The following is an 18,754-nucleotide window of genomic DNA, read 5'->3' as shown; positions in this document are numbered from 1 at the left end:
TACCCCTTTCCTCAGAAATAAATTGTGTACAAGGCAAATCTCTGAGATACATGAGGTCCCTGGCTACATATAATATTTCTGCAATTGAGATACTCAGGAAAATTATAATCAAGTGTGTGACGTGAATGAGCTTAAATGATTTATTGAATATTCAGTACAAATAAATAAAAACATATTTTCTGAGGCTGTTTCTTATTGCTAAACAGAGCACCACCTGCCCTTTCTATACACACATAAATACATATAACCAAAGGTTTTTTTTCATCATCCTTTTTTTCCATTCAAAATGCTTGAAAACTTTGCATTTACATTTATACCGCTAAAAATGTTTCTTTACAGATACCCATTTTATTTCACTCTTTCCCCTTTAAAAGGAGCTTTAAAACTTGCAATCCCAGTCACCTCTCTTCCAGCAACAAGAGAGTTCACTTCATATGTGCCTTCGTAAGTGTAGATCGGTTCCAAATCACAGAATGCCTGTAAGTCAAAATGTTAGGGCAATCTATATACATACAATGCAAGATTGCATATTTTCAAGGGCCAAACTGCAGTATATACCCTAGCATTTTTGTATATTTACCAGAATATCCCTATGTTTCCAAATTACAAATACACCTGACTGGGCATTTTTTATGAGAACACCCATAGGTTACCGTTTATTGTATATTCTAATATATTCTTTGGATACTCGTGGGTATTTCTGGTAAGTATTCAAAAGAGTACGGGTATTCTCTGGTATTATTTTCCCTGTTCTCGAATATAAGGTTCTATAAAAACGTGTGAGTCAAACCTTCGCCACAAGAAAGTCAGCCAGAATGCCATTTCCACCGAGCAGTTCTCGACCCAATGCCACCGTCTCCCTTGCACGTAAAGTATTCCAAGACTAAAAACAAAAATTCTCTCTTTCTCTCTCTTTCTCTCTCTTTCTTTCTCATACACATACAAACTGACATTCATGCAACTACATTTACACAAACAAGTTCCCATTTACAAACATGTCCATACATATACACCTGTTCATATATTACAAATACTCAGGTGCATGGCACGAAATGCAGAGGTTTAGATGCTCGCCCACTTATATATATACATACTCACGAACATGACATGAAGCATAGGTTTACATGCTCTACACAATTGTCAAGAGCACATTTACGTGTCATCATCTCTAGGCAAAAACAAACAAATAACTGTTTTGGTCAATCTCCCCTGGTTTAGGAACCCCACAATCCTGCTCACCATATCACACCATTCTCACCACATCGTTGATAAACCTGAGGTCAAAGAGGCACTACAGAACGTAGTGTTTGAATAACAATCTGGTTCCCACAGGACAGCTTTGCCCAACTGAGCTAAAACTGTGTGGACTCTCTCTCTCTCTAGATGCATTATCATATAGAAAGATTAGTTTACTTGGCATTCTAACATCAGATTCCTATCTCTATCAAATTTGGCATCCTAATTTCGTCGATATTGCTCTATAGTATTTTAAAAAACTTGATGTTTGCATGTGTTTTAAGTGCTTCTACCAGCCTTTCTTCGGACAAATTGGACCAAAGAAAACTCAACCCCCCAAATGCTCTACCCATACACACTTCCACTCTCTTCTGGCCACAATGTGGATTCAAACATAGCAGGTATGAAGCAAATAACTCAGAAATAAAAAATCACTGCATAGAACTTTTCCAGTTTGGTCCATATGTCATATCTGACTTTTGATACCAATACAAAATCTAATCCATCAGGAGATCTATATCTACAGATGTGTAATATCAAAATTATCATACCAACCTTTGCTAGGCTTGCTTGTCCAGGTGTCATCTTTCCTGCTTCATAGAGCTTGCATAATCTCCATCCCATAAGAGACATAGCTTGTATATTCCCTAGCATGCGAGTTAGTTTCTCTTGGTTGATTTGGTACGATGCTAACGGGGCTCCAAATTGCTTTCTCTCGTGCAGATATCTGAAGAATTTCCATTTCAGAACATACTATTATAAATTTGGATAAACCTTCATACATTTCACAAGTTTTCTATTATTTAGTGTTCAAAAAGAGAGCACCTTTGACACATGTCATAAACTCCCATGCTTATACCGATCGGTTGCCATGCAACTACAATTCTTGAGACTGCAAGCACCTACAGTTTTACATTATTCATTGCACATTTGTAAGGCATAATTGGCATCCAAGAAAGTTCCCTGTATTGAATTAATTTTATCCTTCGCATGACTTTCATTATATTCATTTTAACGCTTCCTATTAAGTTATTTTCTCTTGTATGGCGCCCTTAATTTTTGTCTTTAGATATTTTTCAAAGATATTAATTTCCTTTAGCCCCCTTATTAATTAGGATTATACAGAAAGACTTTACAACCTTGGCGGTATCTTGAAAAGAGTTTATTCCAACCAGGCGATCCTCATCAGGAACAAACACCTCTTTTAGGACAATGTCTCCATTTTGTACAATTCGCAATCCGATTTTGTTCTCAATCTTTGTTGCAGTGTATCCAGGTGTTCCGTTCTTAACAATAAATCTATACACATAAGAACAGGTCAGTTATTTCTACCAAACCCAAATGTTAAAATTAGAAGTTGAACACTCCTGACCCATTAATTTGGTTGGACTGTGTATTCCGAGCAAAAACAACATGAACATCAGCAAAAGTACTGTTCCCAATCCATCTCTTCTGTCCACTAAGTAACCATCCTCCTTCCACCTGATTTAAACACCGAAGTTATTCAATTAGAATAATGGTAATTTAACTCAAGATTCAATTAATAAATTTCAATGATGCATTTATCACAATGTGACCAGAATATGATAGCTTCACAAGCCCAAGGATACAACCAGAAATCAGATGTGATTAAAAAGAAGAGTGATAATAGAGTTTGTAAGAAACATCTGAAACATAAAAAGAAATACCTTTGATGCTGTTGTTGCCAAAGAGCTTGCATCACTACCATAATCGGGTTCCGTCAGAGCCTGCATCATGTATGTATTTAAGATCCATATATTGGCAATGTTATCATCTGTACTAGTAAACAATTCGTGAACCTTACCCAGCATGAGATTTTATCAAGACTAGCAAGAGATGGCAGATATCTTTGTTTTTGTTCCTCACTTCCACACATTGCTGGTTACAAAAAAATCAAGCCCAAGGAGTTAACAAACAGTTGCATTGGATTTAACAAACGTGTGCATGTGATTTAGCAAATAATTGAGTTAGCAGGTTTTAATATAGACAAGATTCATTTAAATGTGATAAGAAATGACACATACCAATTGTAAGCATGGCTAGGCATGTGTGCACCATCATGAATGTAGAACAACTTGCATCAACTCGTGCAATTTCAGCCATTGCAATTGCACTCCCAACAACAGATAACCCTGGGCATCCATAACCCTGCATCCAACAACTACATCATCTGTAAATACTGAATTCTTCTTTTTATCACAAGGTTCCACTATACTTTAGTAGTTTTATGTTAAAATTTTAAAAATACATTAAAATATTGACTTACACTATTCAACAAATTTAGATTCTTTACTCTTTCTACAACTATATTTCTAAAAGCTAGGGCTTTCACAAGTATTGAAGAGTTTAAGAGCATTACCCAATCAAAATTCACTTTCTTTAGGTAAGGAACCTATTGTAATCTCTCTAAAAGATTCTAAAGTTCTAGAATCTAGCATTTTGATGATAAGAAAATATCAATGTTTTTTCTACTCTATTTTTCTTACAAAAAAAAAGGAACATACCTGGATTGTACCTCCAGAAACCTTTAACTCTGCCAACTTAGGCACAAGTTCAAAAGGGAACTCTGCCTTCTCCCAGTACTGACAGAACAAAGGGACACAAATCAGAATCATTAGTCATAGCAAGAATAAAAAGTTTTGAGGAATTTCAATTACTTTGGCTATAATAGGCGCGATGTGTTTTTCTGCAGCTTCTCTTACTCGGGCACGAACAGCCTTCTCCTCAGGCGTTAAAAGATCATCAAGTTGATAATAATCCGAGACTGGACACAACAATACGGAAACAGGTGAAAATTAACCTGATAAATTTAAAGTTTGAAAATTGATGCTACCAAATGGTCGAGGTCTACACCTTACCAAGTAGTATCAGTAATAAAATTAAAATAAATTAAAATCCTTCAGTAATACATTCAATAAAATCAATCTTGAGAACGCTGCCCAATCAATATCTTATCTCCTTAATGGAAAATATTTGTAAGCACTGTGTTCAATTGTTAATCAATCTCAGGTTCCCTGTCCAACCATATTGCATCCCTTAACCCATTCTAATCCTTAATTGCAAATCATAATCCTCAGATTTAGCATTTTTTATTTGCAACAGTTACACATTCTACTAGCATCACATCCTAACTGCAAAAAACTTCCAAGCATTCCAATGCTTTAGAGCAAATCCCATCCTCCTCTGGATAGACCTACCCAGGTTAAGAATTCACGTCAAATTTCCTTTAGGCAGACATTCAATAGAATCATTCTCCAGTTTCTTCCTCCAACCATTTTAAACAATAGGGGAAACTCACTCTCTGTTATTATTATCCCTTGGGAACTCTTTCAAGAAAGTCAACACCTAAATACTATTACACAAGAAAATACAATGCTTTTACCACATGGAGGAAATTTTGAGGCTGGTGTTGCTTGAGGGAATGCATCCGCGATATCCAGCCCCACTTTAGCACGTTCAGCATCCAATTCTATTACATCGAAAACAATAAATATATATGCATATATATAACTACATTGATAACCTCAAAAAACACAAACAGATCTCTCAGCTAGAGGTCCTGACCCCAAGAAGCTGACGTGGGATTTATGCATAATTGTAAATTCTCTTCTGCTGAGAGCTCTGCCATATGCCCTGTTAAACCAAACATAAACATGTAATGAGATGCTGATACAATATAGTTCAAAACACCAGATTCTAGTGGTAAATTTGCTACTATAGAGTGGTATTTTTGTAATTTTTAAGTATTTGGGGGTATTCTGATTAATAGCCAATTAGATTAACATTGTGATACTACATTAAAAATGCTAATAACACATACTTGGTGTCCCACTTGAACCAGGCTGCAAATGATGTCTTATTGTGGCGATTCTTTGCCAGCTCCTCTGATCATCCATTGCTGCCTAGCCTCCCTAGTTCAGTACAACGGAGATTAGAAAGCACAAACCTATAATATTGACGCAGGTTTCTTTTCCAATTGATGTTTGGCAGCCACATTTGGCAGCTATACTCTTTAAGACATTTGACAAATATATATTTTCGGCCAACAAATATATATATATTTTCACGATTGTACACATATACATACATAATATACTCACACACACATACATACATATATATAAATGTATGTATGTATATATGTATGCATGTGTGTAAGAGTATACATAAAGACACACATATGTATGTACCTATGGATGTATGTACGTGTATGTTATATATGCATGCATATATATATAATATACATGCACCTATATGTCAGCGTATAGAGAGAGAAAGAGATATATGTATGTGTGTGTATATATATAGACATACATATAAATGGATGGATATTCTTGTATTTAAATGCATACACACATGTATATATATACTGTGTGTGTGTGAGAGAGAGAGAGAGATATGTATTTATATATTTATATGCATATAGACATACACTATATTATACATATAAATGGATGGATATATATACTTGCATTTGCATGCATAATCTATGTGTATGAATATGTATGAGTGTGTGCATATTTATATGTTTACACGTATACGTATACAAACATATATACAGATACATAAAGACATATATCTCTGTGTATATGCAAATGCTAATCGCACAACATTATTCATATGTTTCCACAGAAAATAAATGCCCAATTTACTACCACTTCCATTGCACCAGGACAGAGTCTCGCCTTCTCCATAGATTTTGACAAATGTATCAAGAAAGTTCTCTCCCTTAGGATGGAGAAATGAAAAAGAAACATGAAGAAAAAAATTTGACCATTTACATACATACAAAAGCAATGGGTTAAAGCTAACAATTAACGAGCTTTACGGTTTAATTAACAGAGACGAGAACAAAGAGGAAGAAAACACTTACTTGTAATGGAATGATTAGAAAACAGGTAGGAAATCCGAGATCTCTGAGCCTTTCTTGGAAGAAATCCGAGGAATTGTAAAGATTGAAGAACAGAGGAGAAGAGAGAGAGATCAGAACAAAAGGGAATTGATGTCGTCACAAGTGATGCAAAGGGGGAGGGAATGTCTCCGCGGCCATGGTAGAGAGAGAGAGAGAGCCTTTCTGCTTGGGGTTCAGATATGTGAGTTATTATTGCCTCCCAAAGATAGAAGATGCAACACTGCTTCTTCTCATCCCTCTCTGATTTTGTCTTTATCTATGATTATATGAATACATACATACATACATACATATATATACATATGTACCTCCACTTTCTGTTCTGTTTCTCTTTATACAGTCATCATCAAGAATGTCACGTCTCTCTCTCTCTCTCTCTCTCTCAAACACGAACAAACAAATATGTTTGTACTTATGAGAACCTTGGAAAAAGTATGAAGTGTGGGGGACATCTTCATCATAGATGGACGATAATGCAATGGTTTTTTTTTATTTGACACATGATCTAGAAGATTGGATTGTGTCGCATTACATTATAGTAGGCTTCTTGTACACATGCCTACTATTGCACGAACTTGAACATTATGATATGAATTGTGCAAAATACTTTCCATATGACAAATGAATGTATATCCAAATGTCTCCTACCTTTGGGGGGGGGGGGGGGGGGGGGGGAAGAGAGACATGTGATGAAAGTATGCGATCTACCCAAGGTGGTGGATACATTCAAAATTGGGCCTTCATCACTTGATATAAACCATAATACATACTTGAAGATTTCCATCTCAAACTCGCATAATGAAAAATGCATTCCCAAGGCGTACAAAAGGAAAGAAGATGCAACATGTTGACCTTACTACAAAAAAGCAACGTCTATATGCAAATGAAGTTAAGAGCCATCTAAGTAAGCTCGCATTTTGGTGAAGACGTAGAAACAACTTGGAAGGAACCCTGTCGATCTTTAGGTAGGGTATCAATACTTCACTATGCACATATAGGTGGACATTGAGTGCCTAATTTTGAAATTTCTAGTGTTAAATCTTTGTTTGGATGAGGAAAGTGATCCCATTTGTGTAAAAGATGCCCACACAATATGTACATGTTTTTACTTGTCCTATGTGCAAAATTTGGCTTCGTCAAATACAATCAAAATTTCAAAATAATAATTGTTGTCGGGTTTTGGCTTACACAATGTTTGGTAAGTTGGAGGTACACAATGTAAGTCCTACTTCATATCAGCTTTCTGATCTCACCTTGAGCTTGGTTGGGCAACACCATAGCTACATAAATATATATGCCAGGGGTGGAGAAATTTTAAAAGATGGCCATAGATCTCCTACCCATCAAAAGTTGATTTTTGAGCTAAAACCAAAGCTTGCACCAGCTGTAACTGCCACCATAATGAGCTTATAAATATCAAAATATGCATATCATACAAAGTTGCATTGGTGGATCAATTGAACAAAAAACAAAATTACCCTTTCTTACCACAATTAATTGATTTTCATGTATGTGTATCTCATCTACTATTAACTAAGAATTTGGTGCATAGTCCCAAATACTTCATGTCAAGGGTTGTTTATCCTCTCTGTATAATATTATGCTCAAATTTGGTTGTAAATACTGTGGTGGAAAATTTTGTAAATGCATTTTGCTTCACATGCCTCCATCAAAACAGAGTTCATCTCAACAAACCTCCACACACACCCTTCTCCCATACATGCGTACGATCAAGTCATCACTTGTACTAATCACTTATATACAGACCTTTGATACATTCAGAGTGCTTAAATTCATGGTATGCATCCCTGGTGGTTATCCTTCAGAACAAACAGATTATGGCAATCCACCGCCATGACAATCATCGATCTCTCCCCTGTATGCACATTAATGGTAAATTCTACAAAGGAATTCATTGTACACCCCTTTCCTCAGAAATAAGTTGTGTATAAAAGGAAAATATTTGAGATACACGAGGTTCCTGCCTACATATAACATATCTGCAATTGAGATACTCAGGAAAATTATAATCACGTGTGAGACGTGAATGAACTCAATTGAATCATTGAATATTCAGTACAAATAAATAAAAACATATTTTCTGAGGCTGTTTCTTATTGCTAAACAGACTACCACTTGCCCCTTCTATACACATACATATAATCAAAGGATTTATTTCATCATCCTTTTTTTCCATTCAAAAGGATTGAAAACTTTGCATTTATACCAATAAGAATGTTTTTTTATTTAGAGATACCCATTTTGTTTCACCCTTTCCCCTTTAAAAGGAGCTTTAAAACTTGCAATCCCAGTCACCTCTCTTCCAACAATAAGAGAGTTCACGTCATATGTGCCTTCATAAGTGTAGATCGGTTCCAAATCGCAGAATGCCTATAAATCAAAATGTTAGGGCAATGTATATACATATAATGCAAGCTTGCATATTTTCAAGGGGCAAACACCAGCATATACCCTGCCATTTTTGGATATTTACCAGACTATCCCTAAATTTCCAAATTACCAAATACTCCCTGACTTGGCAATTTTTATGAGAGTACCCATAAGTTACTGTTATTGGATATTCTAATATTTATTTGGAAACTCATGGGTATTTTCTGGTAAATATCCGAAAAGACATGGGTATTTTCTGTTATTCTTTGCCCTATCTTCGAATCCAAGGCTCTAGAAAAATGTGTGAGTTAAACCTTCCCCACGTGAAAGTCAGCGAGAATGCCATTTCCACCGAGCAGTTCTCGACCCAATGCCACTGTCTCCCTTGCACGTAAACTATTCCAAGCCTAAAAACAAAAACTCTCTCTCTCATACACACTCTTACAAATTTACCCATCTTCATGCAACTACGTCATTACATACACCTATTCATATATTATACATACACCTGTTCATATATTACAAATACTCAGGAACGGATTTACATGCTCACCCACTCATATATATATATACTCGGGAACATGACACAAAGCACAGGTTCACATGCTCATACACAAAATTGTCAAGCACATTCATGTGCCATCTTCCCTATGCCGAAAACAAACAAATAACTGCTTTACTTCATCTCCCCTGGTTTAGAACCCCCACAATAATGCTCATATATTTCACACCATTCTCACAGATTCTCATGTCATCTTTGATGAACCTAACATCAAAGAGGCACCACGGAACGTAGTGTTTGAATGTATGACATTCTGGTTTCCCACAGGACAGCTTTGCCGATTGAGCTAAAACCGTGTGGACTCTCTCTCTCTCTCTCTCTCTCTCTATGCACAAATGGGCTCCAGACCAGGACATAACAAAGGGGTTTCAATTGATCGGGGAATAGCAATTTGCCGTGACATTTCCATTCTGGATTGACCTATGCTAGAGATCTTTCGAAGACAAAAGCTACAATATGCCTAACTTGAGAATCTCACATGTGCCAAAAACCAGATTCCCTCGTTTCTTCTCTTTTCATCTTATTTACTTTTATATTTACTGTGTAGTATTTATTTTATTTTGATTTGTTCTCAAAGATGAGACAACACTCAAGATGTAGTCTCTTATTTGGTCTTATAGGCCATTTTAGCCTCTTAAAATACGTTAATATAGCTTTCTTCTTCCTTTCTATGCATGATCATGTAGAAAAATTAGTTTGTTTGGCATTCTAACATCAGATTGCTATCTCTATAAAAAATAGGCATCCTAATTTCGTCAATATTGCTCTCTAGTATTTTAAAAACCTGGATGTTTGGCATGTGTTTTTAAGTGCTTCTACTAGTCTTCCTTGGACCAAAGAAAACCCAACCCCCCAAATGCTCTATCAATACACATGTCCACTCTCTCCTGGCCTCAAACATAACAGATACGAAGCAAAATTCTTCAGAATTGAAGAATCACTGCATAAAACTGTTTCACTTTGGACCACGTGTCATATTTAACATCTGATGATAATATAAAATCTAATCCATCAGGAGATCTATCTCTATACATGTGTGTATAATAGCAATCATCATACCAACCTTTGCTAGGCTTGCATGTCCATGTGTCATCTTTCCTGCTTCATATAGCTTGCATAATCTCCATCCCATAAGAGACATAGCTTGTATATTGCCTAGCATGCGTGTTAGCTTCTCTTGGTTGATTTGGTATGATGCTAATGGAACTCCAAATTGCTTTCTCTCTTGCAGATATCTGAAGAATTTCCATTTCAGCGAACATATTGTTATAAATTTGGATAAACCTTCATACATTTAACAAGCTTTCTATTATTTAGCATTCAGAAAGAGAGCACCTTTGACACATGTCATAAACTCCCATGCTTATACCGATTGTTTGCCATGCAACTACAACTCTAGCCACTGCAAGCACCTACAGCATTAGATTATTGATTGCACAAATGTTAGGCATAATTTGGATCAAACACAGGTCTGTGTTAACCGTCACATCACTTTCATTATATTCATTTTAACACTTTCTATTAACTTATTTTCTCTTGTGATGGCGCCCTTCATTTTTGTATTTAGATATTTTTCAATGACATTGATGCCCTGCCTCCTTACTAACTAGTATTATACAGAAAGACTTTACAACCTTCGCTGTATCTTCAAAAGATTTTACTCCAACCAGGTGATCCTCATCAGGAACAAACACCTCTTTTAGGACAATATCTCCATTTTGTACAACTCGCACAGCGATTTTGTTCTCAATCTTTGTTGCAGTGAATCCAGGTGTTCCTTTCTTAACAATAAATCTAATATTAGACACATAAGAACAGGTCAGCTATATCTACCAAACCCAAATGTTAAAATTAGTAGTTGAACACTCCTCACCCATTGATTTGGCTGGTCAGTGTATTCCGAGCAAAAACAACATGAACATCAGCAAAAGTACAGTTTGCATTCCATCTCTTCTGTCCATTAAGTAACCATCCTCCTTCCACCTGATTTAAACACCAATGTTATTCAAGTAGCATAATGGTAATTTAACTGCAAATTCAGTAAATAAATTTCAATGCATTTATCACAATGTTGACCAGAATACGATAACTTCACAAGCTCGAGGATACAACAGAAAATCAGAGTTCGTACAAAACAACTGAGCGATAACAAGAAATACCTTTGATGCAGTTGTTGCCAAAGAGCTTGCATCACTACCATAATCGGCTTCCGTCAGAGCCTGCATCATGTATTTAAGATCCATATATTGACAATGTTATCATATGTACTCCTAACAATTAGTGAACCTTACCCAGCACGATATTTTATCAAGACTAGCAAGAGATGGCAGATATCTTTGTTTTTGTTCCTCACTTCCACACATTGCTGGTCACAAAAAAAAATTGATCCCGAAGAGTTAACAAAGAATTGCATAAGATTTAACAAACATGTGCACGTGATTTTGCAAATAGTCGCATGAGAATAGCAGGTTGCATTACAGACAATATTCATTTAAATGTGATAAGAAATGAAGCATACCAATTGTGAGCATGGCTACGCATGTGTGCACCAACATAAAGGAAGAGCAACTTGCATCAACTCGTGCAATTTCAGCCATTGCAATTGCAACCCCAACAATAGATAACCCTGGGCATCCATAACCCTGCATTCAACAACTACATCATCTGTGAATAATGGATTCATCTTTTTATCAAAAGGTTCCACTATATTTAGTAGTTTTATGTTAAAATTTTAAAAATACAATAACAATGTTGAATCACGCATGGTTTCATATACAGCAACTTCAGAGGCTTTACTCTTCCTACAACTTCTATATTTCTAAAACCTAGGACTCTCACAAGTGTTGAGTTTAAGAGAATTGCCCAATTAAAATTCTCTTTCTTTAGGTGAGGAACCAATTGTATTCAAATCATTCAGCCAATGTAATCTCGCTAAAAGTTACTAAAGTTCTAGAAACTAGCGTTTTGATGATAGTAAAACATCAATGTTTTTTCTACTCTATTTTCTTTACAAAAAGAAAATGAACATACCTGGATTGTACCTCCAGAAACCTTTAACTGTGCGAACTTAGGCACAAGTTCAAAAGGGAACTCTGCCTTCTCCCAGTACTGAAAGAATTTAGGTGCTTGAATCAGAGTTGTTAGTAATGGCAAGAACAAAAGTTTTGAGGAATTTTACTTACTTTGGTTATAATAGGCGCGATGTGTTTTTCTGCAGTTTCTCTTACTCGTGCACGAACAGCCTTCTCCTCAGGTGTTAAAAGATCATCGAGTTGATAGTAATCCGAGACTGGACACAAAAATATAGAAACGGGTAAAAATTAACCTGATAAATTTAAAGTTTGAAAATTGATGCTACCAAATGGTTCAGGTCTACACCTAACTAAGTAGCATCAGTAATGAAAATAAAATCCTTCAGTAATAAATTGGATAGAATCAATATTGGGTCCCCTACTCCAACCAGACCATTCCAAACTTTAATGGCAAATTCACGCTCTTTTGTATTAGTATTTCTCTTTGTTACACTGTTAGGTCTGCCCAATCAGTACTGTATTCAATAGTTAATCAATCTCAAGTTCCCTGTCCAACCATCTTGCATCGCTTGACCCATTCTAATCCTTAATATCAAATTCATTGTCCTCAGATTTAGCATTTTTTATTTGCTACAGTTACACATTCTATTAGAGAATCACATCTTGACTGCAAAAAACTTTCAACCATTCCAATGCTTCAGAGCAAATCCCATCCACCTCTGGAAAGACCTACCCAGGTTAAGAATTCATGTCAAAATTCCTTTAGGCATGTTGAGAAACAAGCTCAACAAAAGCAGTTTGTTTTACTAGATCAATAACTGTGATTGTGCAAAGTAGCTATTAGGCGAAATAGCTACCATAATAATGACGTTAGTTAGTATAGGTCAACCTCGAAGCGGTTATGAAAAGTTATAAATCTCTAACTGCTAATACTAGGTATCAGCACTACATAAGTCACTAAAAATCCTTGAGTGAAAAGTGAGATATAAATTAGGTTTTTTGGCTGCTCCATAGGTGAGTCTTCTCCTCCCCTTTTTACTCTTGAACTAAGTGTTCTTGCCCATCGCATGTCTGCTGTTGAACAGAGAATAGCCTTAGCGAATTGTTAACATGGTATCAGAGCCGGTTGCTGCGAGAGAAGAGGAGAAAAAAACTGCCTTGAAAATTGCAGACATAAAAAACTGTCTGAATATTGCCCTGGTTGCTGGGCTGAATCACAGTTCTTTGTTGGACTAAATCACAGCTGAAGTGCTGAAGTTCAAATAGAGATGGCTACCAAAAATGGAAGCCAAATAGTTACTGAAAAACTTAATAAAAACAATTTTCCTACGTGGAACTTGAGAATGACAAATTTCCTTATGGGAAAAGGGTATTGGGAGTGCATTGAAGGAGACCTAGAAGAGGCTCTAGAGATCCCAGAAGAAAATGCAACTGTTGCACAAATCAGGGCATACAAAGGTTGGAATCAAGGAGCTAGAAAAGCGTTGCATTGGCTATCACTTAGCATCATAGATTCGATGCTTGGACATATACAAGTTGCGCTGCTCCCAAAGGAAGCTTGGGACAAATTGGTGTGAAACTGTTTTGCAGTAAATACAAAGACTAGAAAACTTCAGTTGAAAATTGAGCTGAACACATTGGAAACATGAAAAATGTCAGTCAATGAGTATCCTTTGAAAATAATGTGCATATGTGAGTTACATGCATCTATTAACGTGAAGGTAGAAGATGATGCAGGTGACTCACACGTTTGTTATTGTACAGAGAATAGCCTTAGTGAATTGTTAACAAACTAGAGATTCAATAGTGGCAAACTCACTCTCTGTTTTTATTATCCCTTCAGAACTCTTTCAAGAAAGTCAACACCTAAATACTACTACACAAAAAATACGATGCTTTTACCACATGGAGGAAATTTTGAGGCTGATGTTGCTTGAGGGAATGCAATCGCCATATCCAGCCCCACTTTAGCACGTTCAGCATCCAATTCTATCACATCGAAAACAATAAATATATATACTTACATACATACATACATACATACATACATACATACATACATACATACATACATACATACATACATATATATAACTACATTGATAACTTCAAAAAACACAAACAGATCTCTCAACTAGAGGTCCTGACCCCAAGAAGTTGAAGCGGGATTTATGCATAATTGTGAAATCTCTTCTACTGAGAGCTCCGCAATATGCCCTGTTAAATCAAACATAAACATGTAATGAGATGTTGATGCAATATAGTTCAAAATACCGGCTTCTAGTGGTAAATTTGGTATTTTTTTGTAATTTTTGAGGACTTGAGGGTATTCTGATTAATACCCAACTAGATTAACATTGTGATACTACATTTTAAATGCAAATAACACATACTTGGTGTCCCACTTGAACTAGGCTGCAAATGTTGTCCTATTGTGGCAATTCTTTGCCAGCTCCTCTGATTAGCCATTGCTGCCTAGGTTTCCTAATTCAGTGCTAAGGAGATTAGAACACACAAACCCATGATATTGACACAGGTTTCTTTTCCAATTGATGTTTAATAGCCACATTGCTACACTCTTTAAGACATTTGACAAATATAAATAAAATAAATCATTAGATGTCAAGTCTACATCTATCTAATTTGACTTATCTATCTATATTTATATCTATATCGACATCTACAAATTGGATTCTTTCACGGAAACAAATTATTGAGACTCTCTATCTTTTTTAATGTTATATCGTATTTACTTTTCAATATACCTCTAAAGTAATCAGCTTATTCAAAATTCTTAGATGTCAAATCGAAATCATTATGTATCAAGTCTACATCGCTTAGATTTGACTTGTCTATCTATATCCATATCCATAGATTGACCCATGCATGATATTCGTGGTATTCGACATACATAATATTCGAGAATACAAAATGACCCCAAGAATATTACATATATTTATTATTTAAAAAAAACAAATATTTTTACATCTATTATGTAAAAATATTATTAGTGTGATTCCCTTTTTTAATGTTAGATGAAAATATCAAATTTGATGGGAGAGTAAAAAGTGGGGAATTAATGAACCTTTTATTTATTATTTATTTATTTATTAAAAATAAAACAAATACTTTTAAGTTTTACATCTATTATAAAAATATCATTAGTGTGAGGTTCCCTTTTTAATGTTAGATAAAAATATGAAAATTTGTGTGAACCTTTTATTGATTTTTTGTTTTATTAAAAAATAAAACAAATACATTTAAGTTTTATATCTACATATTATAAAAATATTATTAATGTGAGGTCCCCTTTTTAATGACATAAAAATTTCAAATTTTGTGGGAGAGTAAAAATGGGGAATTAATGAACCTTTTATTTATTATTTATTAAAAATAAAACAAATACTTTTAAGTTTTACATCTATTATGTAAAAATATTATTAGTGTAAGTCTCATTTTTAATGTGAAGTTAAACCCCTTTTTATTGTCAAAGTTTTCTTTGTTAAACCCCTATGAACTTTGAAGAAACTAAAAAGTACGAACACTTTTTTTTCAATGAATATTTTTCATGCATTCTTATGCGTATTCGTATGCATTCATTTGGTAACCCCCATGAATGTGAATATGTCAATCTATGTCTATATCCATGTCTACATTTACAATTTCTATTTCCACTTCCACGGAGATAGATAACTGAGACTCTTTGTCTTTTCAAATGTTATATTGTATTTCCTTTTCAATCTACCTCTAAAGTTATCATCTAATTCTAAATTCTTAGATGCCAAATCTAAATCATTAGGTGTCATGCCAACATCTCTATGATTTGACTTTATCTATATCCTTATCTACATCTACATCTACAACTTGGATTTCCATCTCCATGGAGATAGATATTTGAGACTCTTTGTCTTTTGTAATGTTATATTGTATTTTTTGTTTCAGTATAATCTAAAGTTATCATCTAATTATAAAATCTTAGACATCAAATCTAAATCATTAGGTGTCCAAGTATAAATCATTACGTGTTAAGTCTAAATAATTAGATATTAACTCGAAATTGTTTGATATTAATTCTAAATTCTGAGGTGTTAAGTCTAAATTATTTTACGTCTTTTTTTGAGTATCCTGTCATTACCCGTCAATGACTCATCAACATCTGACAAACTTCTAGCTAAATTAACAAGAGCTTCAACTCTCCTACATGAGATTGTCAAGACCAAAAGCAAGGATGCTCAAGAGAAGTGACAGAGGACAAAACGGGGACTAATAGCCTTACAACGACTTCAACAGAGATACGCATCATGTATTTGGATTGCAGGACAAGTCACCACGGCCAAACATGAACTTAACATGGCGGAAAAGGAAATATATGACATGGAGTTTCATGGAAGCATGGCGCATGGATTCGAGTAGGGGACAAAACCACGAAGGAATTCTTCTGCTCCAAAGGCCCGGGGCACGCTAGAACTGCAATACACAGCCTCAACTGAGAGGATGGAATGAGCACTGAGGATGGCGACGAAATGAGGAATATTGCCATAAGTTACTATGACCGCCTACTTACCGAAGACATTATAGCTACAGGGGAAGACATAAGAGCAGATATTATCCTCCAAAGCATACCCGAGAAAGTCACCCCGGAAATGAATACATGGCTCGTGCGTCCCCTATCAATCATCGAGATATGGGAGGCCCTCACTGATTTAGATGCCGATAGTTGCCTCAGAATTGACGGCCTCACCCCACACTTTCTCACATGCCTTTGGGACACTATTAAAGAAGACCTCCTCCAGGCATATGAGGAGATCATCGCCTCTGGAAGCATGTCGGAGGAATTTGGATAGGGGATGATACATCTCATTCCTAAAAGTGGTGGGAATGCCAATGACATTAGCAAGTGGCGGCCTATAACTCTTCTCAATACTGTCTATAAGTTGCTCGCAAAAATCGTGGCATGTCGTTTAACACCACTTCTCCCTCAACTCATTCATCCGTCCTAGACAGGGTTCGTTAGAAATTGGAGCATCCTAGACAACCTCTTCTCATTCTGGCAAGTAGTAGCCCTTGCGAAGCGTACCAACAACAAGGTAGCGGTGGTGCTACTAGATTTTGAGAAAGCATATGACAGGATATGCTGGAACTTTCTAGAAAGTGTGATGGGGAAACTCAGGTTTCAAGAGACATGGATCAAAGGCATTGTAGGACTTTATAGGAATGACAGCAGTTGCGTTTCATTGGCAGGTGAAAGGGGTCCCTTTTTCCGAATATCCTGATCTGTACGACAAGGATGCCCACTAGCTCCATCCTTATTTTTATTATAAGTCGAAGCACTCTCTTGCTTTCTCAACTCACGACATCTCAACCTACGTGGTCTTCTCGTACCTCATTCTCACCAAAGCATCCTGGATATAGAATTTGTAGATGACACAACGGTCTACCTGCAAGGGGACTTGGAAAACCTCCAAAAGCTAGAAAGTGGGCTAACTGTATTTTGCAAGAGATCCAATGCCATGATCAATTGGCACAAATCCTGTGCAATATGGCTCTCTCAGGAAACACATCCGGTGTGGCACCCACATCCCTCCTTCAAATGGATCAATCAAGGAGCGAGCACCAAATATTTAGGTTTCCAAATTGGTTTCAACATACCGTCGGAGACTATAATTGCACCCGTTATCCATTCCATTCGACAAAAGTTGATACATTGGAGCTCGACAAAACTGTCGCTAGTGGGTCGCATCATAGTGGCAAATCAGGTACTACTCGCAACAGCATGATATAGTCTATCATGATGGACAATCTCCAAGGAAAGTATACATCAGATTCAACGATTGGTCCACAACTACATTTGGTCTGGTAAGGAAGACCATGTAGCTCACACCAAGGTGGCGTGGCCTATACTCACAACGCCTAAGTTGAGAGGGGGATTGGGTCTTATTGATCCCCTTTCACAATCAAAAGCCTTACTTGCCAAATTTGTGGTGCGAGGACTCCAACCAGGAAATGACTGTTGGAAAATGCTACTGAGGTTACGTTTCGCTTACTTTTAGGCCACGAAAAGGGGTCAATTGGCCCCCCCAAACGGGATGGGTTCTAAACAAGGATCTCAAACCTAGTTTCTCCCGCCAATTGGAGGATAGATTCAGTGCATCCATGTGGAAGGCATGGTGTGACATTCGTCGAGGGCTCAAGTGTGATCAACCAAGATCCGAACCTGCCTGGTTCAGTCAACGTATCCTATGGAACCCATGTATCAAGGATGAATCTAATCAACTACTGGGATCATGTATTACTAAGGGGTTGTCATGGGGATACATTGCAGAAGGTCCAGAAAAAAGTATAGAAGGTTGGCGAAGGTTTATGTCATTGCCACTTGTAAAGAATCACGAGATGGATTCTGTGTAGCAGAATAGATATGAACTGTGTGTGTGTGTATGAGAGAGAGAGAGAGAGAGAGAGACAAGGAGTAAGACACAGAGAATACGCAAGGTAAAGTGTATTAACAAATGAGAAAGACTCGACAATATACAAGGTGGGAGGAGGGTGCTTTATATAGTCACCCTCTCTCTTCATTAACTACAAAACTCATGGAGCATGGGG

General features: G+C 36.3%; 2 protein-coding genes across 11 annotated transcripts in view; both read right to left on the bottom strand.

Annotated features, from left to right (window-relative positions):
- Nucleotides 1-125: 125 nt before the first annotated feature.
- Nucleotides 126-6,244, bottom strand: LOC147859438 (acyl-coenzyme A oxidase 4, peroxisomal-like). Of its 4 annotated transcripts, none has more exons than XM_087325442.1 (15): nucleotides 6,131-6,244; nucleotides 5,078-5,168; nucleotides 4,822-4,890; nucleotides 4,640-4,726; nucleotides 3,915-4,021; nucleotides 3,762-3,839; nucleotides 3,282-3,405; nucleotides 3,062-3,135; nucleotides 2,925-2,984; nucleotides 2,609-2,718; nucleotides 2,376-2,535; nucleotides 2,062-2,138; nucleotides 1,792-1,963; nucleotides 791-883; nucleotides 126-477 (listed from the first exon to the last, which is right to left on the bottom strand). In XM_087325442.1, exons 2-15 carry the CDS (start codon nucleotides 5,151-5,153, stop codon nucleotides 349-351), a joined length of 1,416 nt encoding a protein of 471 aa, XP_087181568.1. In that variant the 5' UTR covers nucleotides 5,154-5,168; nucleotides 6,131-6,244; the 3' UTR covers nucleotides 126-348. The 4 variants fall into 4 exon arrangements, with proteins under 4 accessions (XP_087181568.1, XP_087181567.1, XP_087181569.1 ...); XM_087325441.1 differs by having other exon boundaries at nucleotides 5,078-5,203; nucleotides 6,131-6,230; XM_087325443.1 differs by having other exon boundaries at nucleotides 5,078-5,164; nucleotides 6,131-6,225.
- A 1,964-nt stretch (nucleotides 6,245-8,208) lies between these two features.
- The window catches only part of LOC147859437 (acyl-coenzyme A oxidase 4, peroxisomal-like), a 41,547-nt gene continuing 31,001 nt past the window's right edge, over nucleotides 8,209-18,754 (bottom strand). For 2 of the 7 annotated variants that reach the window (XM_087325431.1, XM_087325436.1), the window contains exons 3-14: nucleotides 14,057-14,143; nucleotides 12,305-12,411; nucleotides 12,153-12,230; nucleotides 11,641-11,764; nucleotides 11,414-11,487; nucleotides 11,282-11,341; nucleotides 10,996-11,105; nucleotides 10,757-10,916; nucleotides 10,458-10,534; nucleotides 10,186-10,357; nucleotides 8,875-8,967; nucleotides 8,209-8,560 (exon numbers count right to left, since the gene is read on the bottom strand). In XM_087325431.1, coding sequence (XP_087181557.1) covers nucleotides 8,417-8,560; nucleotides 8,875-8,967; nucleotides 10,186-10,357; nucleotides 10,458-10,534; nucleotides 10,757-10,916; nucleotides 10,996-11,105; nucleotides 11,282-11,341; nucleotides 11,414-11,487; nucleotides 11,641-11,764; nucleotides 12,153-12,230; nucleotides 12,305-12,411; nucleotides 14,057-14,143 — 1,286 coding nt within the window. In that variant the 3' untranslated portion in view covers nucleotides 8,209-8,416. Of the gene's footprint in view, nucleotides 8,561-8,874; nucleotides 8,968-10,185; nucleotides 10,358-10,457; nucleotides 10,535-10,756; nucleotides 10,917-10,995; nucleotides 11,106-11,281; nucleotides 11,342-11,413; nucleotides 11,488-11,640; nucleotides 11,765-12,152; nucleotides 12,231-12,304; nucleotides 12,412-14,056; nucleotides 14,174-14,226; nucleotides 14,252-14,302; nucleotides 14,372-14,547; nucleotides 14,702-18,754 lie in introns of those variants that run through there. The other 5 variants (XM_087325434.1, XM_087325437.1, XM_087325432.1 and 2 more) reach the window with 4 other exon arrangements.

This window comes from Azolla caroliniana, unplaced genomic scaffold, assembly GCF_043228905.1.
Source record: "Azolla caroliniana isolate FFs.n. ecotype wild unplaced genomic scaffold, voAzoCaro1.0.p SCAF_10, whole genome shotgun sequence".
Lineage (NCBI taxonomy): Eukaryota > Viridiplantae > Streptophyta > Polypodiopsida > Salviniales > Salviniaceae > Azolla > Azolla caroliniana.
Note: the sequence above shows the minus strand (reverse complement) of the source record. Positions and strands in the feature narration are given on the sequence as shown.